Raw genomic sequence first — 12,663 nt, forward strand, 5'->3', positions numbered from 1 at the left:
GAGAGCAATCTTGTCTTCAAGTTCTTTCAACTGTACAAATGAACGCCGCCAAACGAAACAACGTTCCTCCGAACCTATGGACACAACGTATAACTCGCACACAAAACACATAAAGTAACATTACTATAAATAACAACAAATCTCAAGGTGCATATAAGATACAAGTTCAAATGTACACAGTATGACCTTACTGGCGCTTCATACGTGATGAGACGTGGGTGGTGGCAGGCGGTTCAGTAGTCTCACGGCCTTGGGGGGAAGGAGCTGTTTCCCATACTAACAGGCCCTGCCCTAATGCTACGGTACCTCCTGCCTAATGGTGGGGAGTCAAAGAGATTGTGTTGGGTTTTATCTCGCCTCTGTAAATGCTGCAAACAGCTGGCAGTTCAGGCAACATCTGCCGAGTGAGAAACACCTCCCACTCCACAAAAAAATGAATCTCAGGGGTGTAATAATGCACTCCAACAATAAATTTACTATGAACTTTGTACACCTATTGTTTCCGGTTAGTTAAGATGGACAGTAATAGTTTTTTTTTCCCCCAGCGTAAAATATTCCAAGACTAGATGGCGGGGTTCACTGTCAGAGGGGTAACATTTGAAAGGGGCCCGAGGGGCAACTTTTTGAGTTTCAGCTTTAAGAGGAAGAGGTTGAGGGGGTAAAATAGTATCATTTAAGAAGCATTTGGATAGGTACATGGAACGGGGATGCGCCTGGATATGGGACCAACGCAGGAAATTGGGACCAGAGAACGCTTACAACGTACTAAGGACTTTTCCCCGGCCCAAAACATCGACTGTTTATTCCCTCTCCATAGATGCTGCCCATCTTGTTGAGCTCCTCCAGCATTTTGAGCTCCTCACTCTGGAGTTCCAGCATCTGCCCAATCCCTTGTGTTTATAAATTGGGACCAGAAGGTGGTCGTTGGGCCGAAGGGTCTATATCCGTGCTGAATTCTGTTGAAGGGATTACTGGATTGGAGATTCCTAAAGGTTCCTGACCATCTACTCTGGGTTCCCTACTATCAATCATCCCGCTGGATTTTCCCTTCACCTTCAGACCCAGTGACCTCTGCGATTGTATAGAAAGCCTCATCCTCTGAGATCCACTTTCTTCTGAATGCAATGTTTTTTCCCCTGAAGGTTTCTCCCCTCGTTCCTCGTGGCAGACAGAATGGCTTGAAATTAATGAGGTAATGTTGCACACGTTACCTGACCTGCTTCCTGTTTTAAACAGTTTAAGAAAAATTACCCTTGGAATTTCCGAAGAGGAAGACTGTATCGCACATTCTATCTTTGGAGGAGTTAGATAAGGTTAGGTTACCCTTTGGTTTTGCACTTCAGAATTCCTGAACGCCCTGGAGACAGGAAAGTCTCCGGAGTTGCCGCGCGTTCAGCCGGCCACAGTTGCTTTTTATTTTGAGGGAAGCGGGGAGAGTTGGAGAGGCCGGAAGAGTCTCGCTCTCGGGCAGTGCCGATATCAGCGACGGAGCCGGTCGGATCAGTCCCGCGTGGAGGTGGGGCACTTGACCAGTCTTTCACCCTTCACCGGGAGTTAAACGGGGGACTTCACACAAGACACAGGAAGCTGACAGCAGCTTCACTTTCGGTTTTTGCGACATCAGAGAGGGGAAGAGAGCGACGCAGTTTGCCGCCCTGCATAGTCGCCGAGTCTCCGAGACAGCGCGCCCGAGTCCACGGTGTGAGGATGACCTTCCCTCCCCTCCTGCTCTTCCTAATACTCCTGACCGCGGTGGTCATCTCAGGTAGGTTCCTTTCCCCGCTCTCTCTCTCTCAGGCTCATGGTCGGTAACTAGATAAAACATGGATACCGGGAAGTAAGATCTATCTATCTATCTCTCCCTCTCTCCCTCTCCCTCCCTCTCTCCCTCTCCCTCCCTCCCTCCCTCCCTCCCTCTCTCCCTCTCCCTCCCTCCCTCCCTCTCTCCCTCTCCCTCCCTCCCTCCCTCTCTCCCTCTCCCTCCCTCCCTCCCTCTCTCCCTCTCCCTCCCTCCCTCCCTCTCTCCCTCTCCCTCCCTCCCTCTCTCCCTCTCCCTCCCTCTCTCCCTCTCCCTCCCTCCCTCCCTCTCTCCCTCTCCCTCCCTCCCTCCCTCTCTCCCTCTCCCTCCCTCCCTCCCTCCCTCCAAACCTCTCTCCCTCCCTCCCTCCCTCCCTCCAAACCTCTCTCCCTCCCCCTCTCTCTCCCCGCTCCCCAACTCCGTTTTAATTCCCGTCGTATCTTTCCACATAGAACTTAAAGGACCCGTGAAGGCCACACACCACACAGAACTGGCATAAAGGTTACCCTTTCATGCCCACGGTGTGTGTCATGTGGTGACCGTGATTTTCTTGCCTTTGAGGCGAGAGACTGTGATAAAATACATATCCTCGGGGCAACAGGGGTGGGATCAAAAATTGGTTCAAATTAGAACCGTGAGTTCAGAGTTGTAGAATTCTAAACCACTCTGTGTCTCTGCTAAAACTCAGGGCAGAAAGCAGCACCACACTGACAGGCCATTCATCTCACTATGTTGTGCTGATCCCGCTGCCAATTTATATTAGGAGCCATGATGAAAGGTTTAGGTCCAAAAGTCAACTGATTATTCTTCTCCATTGATACTGCCTGACCTGCTGAGTTCCTCCAGTGTTGTGTGTGTGTTGCTCAGGATTTCCAGCATCTGCAGAATCTCTGGTTATTTACTAAATGGCCTCCCCATATCCCTCCATCCCCTTCTTATTCATTGGTCTGTCTAAAAACTTCTTAAAATCCACCAAGCAGCCTGTTTCCATTATTATCACAGCAACCAATCCAGGCTTGTAAAAGGGGATGTAATTTTAAGGTGATTGGAGGAAGGTATGGTGGGGGGTGGATGTCAGAGGTATTTTTTTTTACACAGAGTGTGGGTGCCATGGATCGAGGTAGAGGCAGATGAGTTAGGGACATTTAAGAGACTCTTAGATAGGCACATGGATGATAGAAAAAATGGAGGGCTATGTGGGAGGAAAGGTTTAGAACAATCTGGGAATGGGTTAAAAGGTGGACACAACACTGTTCCATGTTCAATCAAGGCACACAAAATGCTGGAGGAACTCAGCAGGCCAGGCAGCATCTCCGGAAAAAGGGTACAGTCAACGTTTCGGGCCAGGAAGAAAAGATGAGGGGTCAGATTAAGAAAGTGGGGGGAGGGGAGAAAGAACCACAACGTGACGGGTGAAACCAGGAGGTGGGGGAGGGGTGAAGTAAAGAGCTGGGAAGTAAATTGGTGAAAGAGGTACAGGGCTGGAGAAGGTCGAGTGTGCTAGGATAGGACAGAAGGCCATGGAAGTAAAAAGGGGGAGGAGCACCAAAGGGAGGTGATAGGCAGGTAAGGAAATAGGTGAGAGAGGGAACTGGGAATGGTGTAGGGGGGAAGTTTGAGAAATTGATGTTTACTTATGCCATCAGGTTGGAGGCTACCCAGACAGAATATAAGATATTGCTCCTCTAACCTGGGTATGGCCTCATCACAACAGCTGACTGTCTATGTCGGAATGGGAATGGGAATTGGAATTAAAATGGGTAGCCACTAGGAGATCCACTTTTTCTGGCAGACGGAACACAGGCTCTCGGCAAAGCAGTCTCCCAATCTGCGTCGGGTCTCCCGGGCCACACCAGCAGCACCGGATACAGTAGATGGTACCAACAGACTCACAGGTGAAATGTTACCTCACCTGGAAGGACTGTTTGGGGCCCTGAATGGTGGTGAGGGAGGAGGTGTAAGGGCAGGTGTAGCACCTGTTCTGCTTGCAGGGAAAAGTGCCAGGAGGGAGATCAATGGGGAGGGAGTTGCACTGGAAGCAAATCCAGCAGAAAGTAGGGGGAGAGAAAGATGTGCTTGGTGGAGGGATCTTGCTGGAGATGATGGACATTATAGAGAATTATGTGCTGGACACGGTGACAGATGGGGTGGTAGGTGAGGACAAGAGGAACCCTATCGCTTGTGGCATGGTGGGAGGATGGGATGAGGGCAGATGTGCACAAAATGGAAGAGATACAGTTGAGGGCAGCATTGATGGTGGAGAAAGAGAAGCTCCTTTCTTTGAAGAAGGTGGACATCCCCTTAGTTCTGGAATGAAAAGCCTCATCCTGAGAGCAGATATGGCAGATATGGAGGAATTAGAGACAGGGATGGCATTTTTACAAGTAACAGGTTGGGAAGAGGTATAGTCCAGGTAGCTGTGGGAGTCAGTGGATTTATAATAGACATCAGTAGATAAGCTGTCTCCAGAGATAGAGACAGAGAGATCAAGAAAGGGAAGGGAGGTGTCGGAAATGGACCGGGTAAATTTGAAGGCAGGGTGGAAGTTGGAGGCAAAGTTAATAAAGTTGACAAGCTTGGCATGGGTGCAGGCATAGCTGGGACCCATGCGAGTGCCCATGGTTACACTTCTTGTTCGAAGGAGGTGGGAGTAGCTGAAGGAGAAATTATTAAGAGTCAGGACAAGTTCCGACAAATGGAGGAGAGAGGTGAAGCAGAACTGGTTGGGTCTGGTGTCCAGAAAGAAATGGAGAAGCTTTGAGGCCTTCCTGGTGGGGAATGGGGATGTATGAGGACTGGACATCCATAGTAAAAATAAGATGATGGGGGCCAGGGAACTTGAAATCATTGAAAAGATCAAGAGCATGTGAAGTGCCATGGATGTAGGTAGGAGGGGACTGAGTTGGGGTATGCAGATATGAGCTCAGGGGGGAAGGAACAAGCAAAAACAATGGGTCTACCTGGACAGTTGTGGTGTGTTGGGGCCATCTACTGTATATGCTGCTCCTGGCGTGGTCTCCTGTATTTCAGTGCGACCTGATACAGAGTGGGAGACCGCTTCACCGGGCACCTATGCTCCACCCGCCAGAAAAAGCAGGATTTCCAAGTGGCCAGTCATTTTAATTCCATTTCCCATTCCCATTCTGACACGTCAGTCCATGGTCCCCTTTATGGTCGTGATGAGGCCACACACGTTAGAGAAACAACACATTATAGTCTGTCTGGGTGGCCGCCAATCTGATGGCCCAAACATCGATTTCTTGAACTTTCTGTAAAGCCTTCCCCACCCCCCACCATCACCATTCTGCATTCCCATTTCCCTCTCTCACCTTATCTCATTACCTGCCCATCACCTCCCTCTGGTGCTCCTCCCCCCTTTTCTTTCTTCCATGGCCTTCTGTCCTCTCCTATCAGATTCCCCCTTTTCCAGCCCCATATCTCTTTCACCAATTTACTTCCCAGCTCTTGACTTCACCTGTTTCACCTATCACCCTATGTCTTTCTCTCTTCCCACCCCCACCCCCCCCTTACTCTGACTGCTCATCTTTTAGACCATAAGACATAGGAGCCAAATCAGGCCATTCAGCCCATCTAGTCTGCTCCGTCATTCCATCATGGCTGATCCCTTACATATGACTTCTTGCCATAACCCTTGATTCCCCGACAAATCAGGAGACTATCAATTTTTGCCTTGAATGTACCTACAGTCTTCGCCTCTACAGCAGTCGTGACAGAGCATTCCCCAGATTCACTGCTCTCTGGCTAGAAAATTCCTCCTTACCTCGGTTCTAAAGGATTGCCCAACAATTTCGAGCCTGTACCCTCTAGTTCTAATTAAGAATGTATCAACACCTGCCTTAAATATACCCAATGACTTGGCCTCCACAGCGCATGTGGCAACAAATTCCACAGTTTCACCACTCCCTATCTAAAGAACTTACTCCTCATCACCATTCTAAATGTACATCCCTGTATTCTGAGGTTGTCTGCTCTAATCTTAGACTCCCCCACCAGAGGAGATGTCCTCTCCATATCAACCTTATCTAGCACTTCCAACATTCATTAGGTTTCAATGAGATCCTTCCGCATTCTTCTAAGTTCCAGTGAGAACAGGCCCAAAGCTGTCAAACGCTCCACATATGTTAGCCCCTTCATTCCCAGGATCATTTTCGTGAGCCTCCTCTGGACTCTCTCCAATGACAGCACATCCTTTTTGAGATATGGGCCCCAAATCTGTTGACAAAGTGTGGCCTGACCGGTGTCATATAAAGCCTCAGCAATATCTCCTTGCTTTTATATTCTGTTACCCCTGAAATAAATGCCACATTGCATTTGCCTTCTTTACCACAGGCTCAACCTGCTGGGAGTCTTGCATGAGGACTCCTAAGTCCTTTTGCACCTCTGAATTTTCTCCCCATTTAGATAATAGTCTACACATTTGTTCCCAATACTGTACTCCATCTACCACTTTTTTGCCCATTCTTCCAATTTGTCCAGGTCCTTCTGCAAATGCATGATTTCCTCAGCACTTCCTACCCCCTCCGCCTACTTCTGTATCATCTGCAAACTTTGCAACAAAGCCATCAATTTCGTCATCTAAATCACTGACAAACAATGTGGCAAGTAGCAGTCCCAAAACTGTCCCCTGAGCAACATCACTAGTCACTGGCAGCCAAGCAGAAAAGGCCCTTTTTATTCCCACTGGCTGTTTCTGCCTGTCAGCCATTCCTCTGTCCATGTCAGTATCTTTCCCGTAATGCCATGGGATTTCATCTCGTTAAGTAGTCTCATGTGTGGCACCTTATCAAATGCCTTCTGAAAGTCCAAGTAAATGACATCTACTGCCTCTCCTTTGTCCACCCTGCTTGTTACTTCCTCAAAGAACTCTAAAAGATTTGTCAGGCAAGATTTCCCTTTACAGGAACCTTGCTGACTTTGACTTATTTTATTATTAGTCTCGAAGTACCTTGAAACCTCATCCTTAATAATGGACTCTAACACGTTCCCAACCACTGAGGTTAGGCTAACTGGCCTATAATTTCCTTTCTTTTGCCTTCCTCCCTTCTTAAAGAGCGGAGAGAGATTTGCAATTTTCCAGTCCTCTGGAACCATGCCAGAATCAAGTGATTGTCGAAAGATCATGACCAACGCATCTGTTATCTCTTCAGCAACCTCTCTGTGGATTCTGGGATGTAGTCCATCTGGTCCAGGTGACTTATCCACCTTAAGACCTTTCAGTTTGCCTGGCACTTTCTCCTTTGTAATAGCAATGGCACTCACTCCTGCTCCCTGACACTCACAGACCTCTGGTACACTGCTAGTGTCTTCCACAGTGAAGACTGATGCAAAGTACAATTTAAGTTCATCTGCCATTTCTTTATCCCCATTACTACCTCAGCAGCATCATTTTCCAGTCCAATATCACCTCTCACCTCCCTTTTACTCTCTATATAACTGAAAAAGCTTTTGGTATCCTGCCTTATATTATTGGCTAGTTTCCCCTCATATTTCATCTTTTCCCTTACGGCATTTTTTAGTTGCCTTTTGTTGAATTTTAAAAACTTTCCAATCATCCATCTTCCCACTCACTTTTGCTAGATTATATGCCCTATCCTTGGCTTTTATGCAGTCCTTAACTTCCCTTGTCAGCCACTGTTGCCTAGCCCTGCCATTTGAGAACTTCTTCCTCTGTGGGACATACCTATCCTGCATTTTGCGAACTATTACCAGAAAACTTCTTATCCCTGCTGTCATCCCTGCCAGTATTCCCCTCCATTCCACCTGGGCAAGCTCCTCTCCGTGCCTCTGTCATTCCCTTTACTCCGTCTGCCTTACCTTTCCCCTCTCAAACTGCAGTATGAATTCAATCATATTATGATCATTGCCTCCCAAGTATTTCTTTACCTTAAACTCCCTAGTAAAATCCGGATTATCACACAACACCCAGTCTCAGATAGCCTTCCCTGAGTAGGCTCAAGCACAAACTGAAGTAAAAAAGCCATTTCGTAGACAGATTTCCCCTCTCGCGGTCTGACACCAACCTGATTTTCCCAATCCCCTTGCATATTGAAGTCCCCCATTATAATTGTCACATTACCCTTATTACCCTTTCCAGCTCCGTTTGCAATCTCAACCCCACATTTTGGCTACTATTTGGAGGCCTATATATGATTCCCATAATCTTTTTTCACCCTTGCACCAACAAGATTCGACATTCTCTGACCCTATGTAACCTCTTTCTAAAGATGTAATTCCATCTCTTACCAACAGAGCCTATGCCCTCCTGCCTGTCCTTCTTTCAGCCATGACTCAGTGATGCCCATAATGTCATACTGACCAATCTGTAATTGCACCACGAGTTCGTCCACTTTATTCCGAATACTGCCTACATTTAAATAACCATATATAACCATATAACAATTACAGCACGGAAACAGGCCATCTCAGCCCTTCTAGTCCGTGCTGAACTCTTACTCTCACCTAGTCCCACCGACCTGCACTCAGCCCATAACCCTTCATTCCTATCCTGTCCATATAGCTATCCAATTTAACTTTAAATGACAACATCAAACCTGCCTCCTCATCTTACCCCTAAACTTTTGCCCTTTAACTCTCAACTCATGTCCTCTTGTTTGAATCTCCCCCACTCTCAATGGAAAAAGCCTATCCACGTCAACTTTATCTATCCCCCTCATAATTTTAAATACCTCTATCAGGTCCCCACTCAACATTCTACTTTCCAAAGAATAGAGACCCAACTTGTTTTTTCTCTGTAACTTAGGTGATGAAACCCAGGTAGCATTCTAGTAAATCTTCTCTGTACTCTCTTGATTTGGTTGACATCTTTCCTATAATTTGCTGACCAAAACTGTACACAATACTCCAAGTTTGGCCTTACCAATGCCTTGTACAATTTCAACATTAAATCCCAACTCCTATACTCAATGCTCTGATTTATAAAGGCCAGCATACCAAAAACTTTCTTCACCACCCTATCCGTATGAGATTCCACCTTCAGGGAACTATGCACCATTATTCCTAGATCCCGCTGTTCTACTGCATTCTTCAATGCCCTACCATTTACTATGTATGTCCTATTTTGATTAGTCCTACTAAAATGTAGCACCTCACATTTATCAGCATTAAACTCCATCTGCCATCTTTCAGCCCACTCTTCTAACTGGCCTAAATCTCTCTGCAAGCTTTGAAAACCTACTTCATTATCCACAACTCCACCTATCTTAGTATCATCTGCATACTTACTACTCCAATTTACCACCCCATCATCCAGATCATTAATGTATATGACAAACAACATTGGACCCAGTACAGATCCCTGAGGCACACCACTAGTCACCGGCCTCCAATCTGACAAACAGTTTCCACCACTACTCTCTGGCGTCTCCCATCCAGCCACTGCTGAATCCATTTTACTACTTCAATATTAATACCTAACGATTGAACCTTCCTAACTAACCTTCCGTGTGGAACCTTGTCAAAGGCCTTACTGAAGTCCATATAGACAACATCCACCGCTTTACCCTCATCAACTTTCCTAGTAACCTCTTCAAAAAATTCAATAAGATTTGTCAAACATGACCTTCCATGCACAAATCCATGTTGACTGTTCCCAATCAGACCCTGTCTATCCAGATAATGATATATACCATCTCTAAGAATACCTTCCATCAATTTACCCACCACTGACATCAAACTCACAGGCCGATAATTGCTCGGTTTACTCTTAGAACCCTTTTAAAACAATGGAACAACACGAGCAATATGCCAATCCTCCGGCACCATCCCCGTTTCTAATGACATTCGAAATATTTCTGTCAGAGCCCCTGCTATTTCCACACTAACTTCCCTCAAGGTCCTAGGGAATATCCTGTCAGGACCCAGAGACTTATCCACTTTTATATTCCTTAAAAGCTCCAGTACTTCCTGTTCTTTAATCATCATAGTTTCCATAACTTCTCTACCTGTTTCCTTTATCTTACACAATTCAATATCCTTCTCCTTAGTGAATACCGAAGAAAAGAAATTGTTCAGAATCTTCCCTTTCTCTTTTGACTTCACACATAGCCATCCACTCTGATTCTCTACGGGACCAATTTTATCCCTCGCTGTCCCTTTGCTATTAATATAACTGTAGAAACCCTTGGGATTTATTTTCACCTTACTTGCCAAAGCAACCTCATATCTTCTTTTAGCTTTTCTGATTCCTTTCTTAAGATTCATTTTACATTCTTTATATTCCTCGAGCACCTCATTTACTCCATGCTGCCTGTATTTATTGTAGATATCTCTCTTTTTCCGAACGAAGTTTCCAATATCCCTTGAAAATCATGGCTCTCTCAAACTTTTAATCTTTCCTTTCAACCGAACAGGAACATAATGATTCTGTACCCTCAAAATTTCACCTTTAAATGACCTCCATTTCTCTGTTACATTCTTCCCATAAAACAAATTGTCCCAATCCACTCCTTCTGAATCCTTTTGTATCTCAAAGTTAGCCTTTCTCCAATCAAAAATCTCAACCCTGGGTCCAGATCTATCCTTCTCCATAATTATACTGAAACTGATAGCATTGTGATCACTGGACCCGAAGTGCTCCCCAACACATACCTCCGTGACCTGACCTATCTCATTCCCTAACAGGAAAACCAACACTTCCCCTTCTCTATTTGGTACCTCAATGTATTGCAGCAAAAAACTATCCTGCACACATTTTACAAACTCCAAACCATCCAGCCCTTTTACAGTATGGGCTTCCCTGTCTATGTGTGAAAAATTAACATCTCCCACAATCACGACCTTATGCTTACTACAGATATCTGCTATCTCCTTACAAATTTCCTCCTTCAATTCTCGGTCCCCATTTGGGGTCTATAATATACCCCTATAAGTGTTACTGCACCTTTCTCATTCCTCAGTTCCACCCAAGTAGCCTCTCTAGATGAGCCCTCTAATGTATCCTGCCAGAGCACCGCCGTAATATTTTCTCTGACAAGCAATGCAACACCTCCTCCTCTTGTCCCTCCGATTCTATCACACCTGAAGCACTTAAATCCAGGAATATTTAGTTGCCAATCACACCCCTCCTGTAACCATGTTTCACTAATTGCTACCACATCATACTTCCAGGTATCAATCCATGCATTAAGCTCTCCATCTTTCTTATAATGCTCCTGGCATTAAAATAAATGCATTTAAGAAATTTTCCACCTCTTACTCTCTGTTTAACACTGACAGTGCAAACAACTTTACTATTTTCTTTTTCTTCCTTCTCCCCTACACCTGTTCCAACACTATGGTTCCCCTCCCCCCTTGTATCTAGTTTAAATCCACCGGAGACTCTCTAGCAAACCTACCTGCAAGAATATTTGTCCCCCTCCAGTTCAGATGTAAACCGTCCTGCTGGAACAGGTCCCACCTTCCCTGGAAAACTGCCCAATTATCGATAAATCTGAAGCCCTCCCTCCTGCACCATGTCTTCAGCCACGTGTTGATCTGCGCTATCTTACTATTTCTAAACCCGCCTACACGTGGCACTGGTAGCAATCCTGACATTGCTATCCTGGAGGTCCTGTCCTTTAACTTGGTGCCTAACTCCCTAAACTCACCTTTCAGGACTTCCTCACTCTTCCTACCCACGTCATTGGTCCCTACATGGACCACGACATCTGGCTGCTCACCCTCCCTCTTGAGAATACCTAGAACTCGATCCAAGATATCGCGGACCAGCACCAGGGAGGCAACCGACCATCTCCAGGATTCTCGATCTCTTTCACTGAACCTCTTATCTGTCCCCCTAACTATCAAATCCCCTATCACTACTGCTCTCCTCTTTTCCCTCCTTCCCTTCTGAGCTGAGGGTCCAGTCTCGGTGCCAGAGACGCAACCACTGCAACTTGTCCCTGGTAGATCATCCCCATCAACAGTATCCAAAACGATGTACTTATTATTGATGGGATCGGCCACAGGGGTGCTCTGCTCATTCTGTCTATTCCCCTTCCCTCTCCTGACAGTCACCTTCAGTCCTGCATTCTTCGCCCTTTTGAATTTTTAACTGTGGTACAACTTAACTCTTTGCACTATCTGCATTTGTACCCCATCAATGGCTTGTCCCCTACATTCATATTACAGATGACATCATCTACTTGTAAACCTGCTGGCTCATCCTCAGCTCAATCATACTGGTTCCCACCCTTCTGCCAAATTAGTTTAAACCACTCTCAATATTGGACCCCTCAGATTCAAATGCTATCCATCCCGTTTGAAAAAGTCACACCTACCCCAGAAGAGGTTCCAGTGATCCAGAAATCTGAATCCCTGCCCCCTGCTCCAATTCTTCAGCCTCGCATTTATCTGCCACCTCATTCTATTCCAATCCGCACTGTGGCGTGCCACAGGAAATAATCCTGAGGTTACCACCCTCGAGGTCCTGCTTCTCAGCTTCCTTCCTAACTCCCTGTAGTCTGTTTTCAGGACCTCCTCCCTCTTCCTACCTATATTGTTGGTTCCAATATGTACCATGGCCTCTGGCTGTTCACCTTCCCTTTTCAGGATATTGTGGACATGTTCAGAAACATCCCAGACCCTGGCACCTGGGAGGCAAACTACCATTCGTGTTTCTTTTTTGCGTCCACAGAATCGCCTATTTGTCCCCTAACTATAGAGCCCCCTATTACTGCTGCTATCCTCTTCCATTCCCTACCCATCTGAGCCACAGGGCCAATCTCAGTCCCAGAGGCACAGCCACTGTTGCTTCCCTCAGGTACACAGTACTCAAAATGGAGTACTTATTGTTGAGGGGGCGGCCACAGGGGTGCTGTCCACTATCTGACGTTTTCCTTTCCTTC

General features: G+C 46.2%; 1 protein-coding gene across 2 annotated transcripts in view; it reads left to right on the top strand.

The window, feature by feature from the left end:
- Window positions 1-12,663, top strand: part of LOC140197527 (uncharacterized) — a 90,380-nt gene that overhangs the window by 43,666 nt on the left and 34,051 nt on the right. Inside the window, exon 1 of one of the 2 annotated variants that reach the window (XM_072257572.1) lies at window positions 1,430-1,765. The exons of the other annotated variant lie outside the window; for it this stretch is intronic. Within the exon in view, the coding sequence (XP_072113673.1) occupies window positions 1,708-1,765 (58 nt within the window). The 5' untranslated portion in view covers window positions 1,430-1,707. Of the gene's footprint in view, window positions 1-1,429; window positions 1,766-12,663 lie in introns of those variants that run through there. 2 annotated transcript variants of the gene reach the window in all.

This window comes from Mobula birostris, chromosome 5 (assembly GCF_030028105.1).
Source record: "Mobula birostris isolate sMobBir1 chromosome 5, sMobBir1.hap1, whole genome shotgun sequence".
Classification (NCBI taxonomy): Eukaryota; Metazoa; Chordata; class Chondrichthyes; order Myliobatiformes; family Myliobatidae; genus Mobula; species Mobula birostris.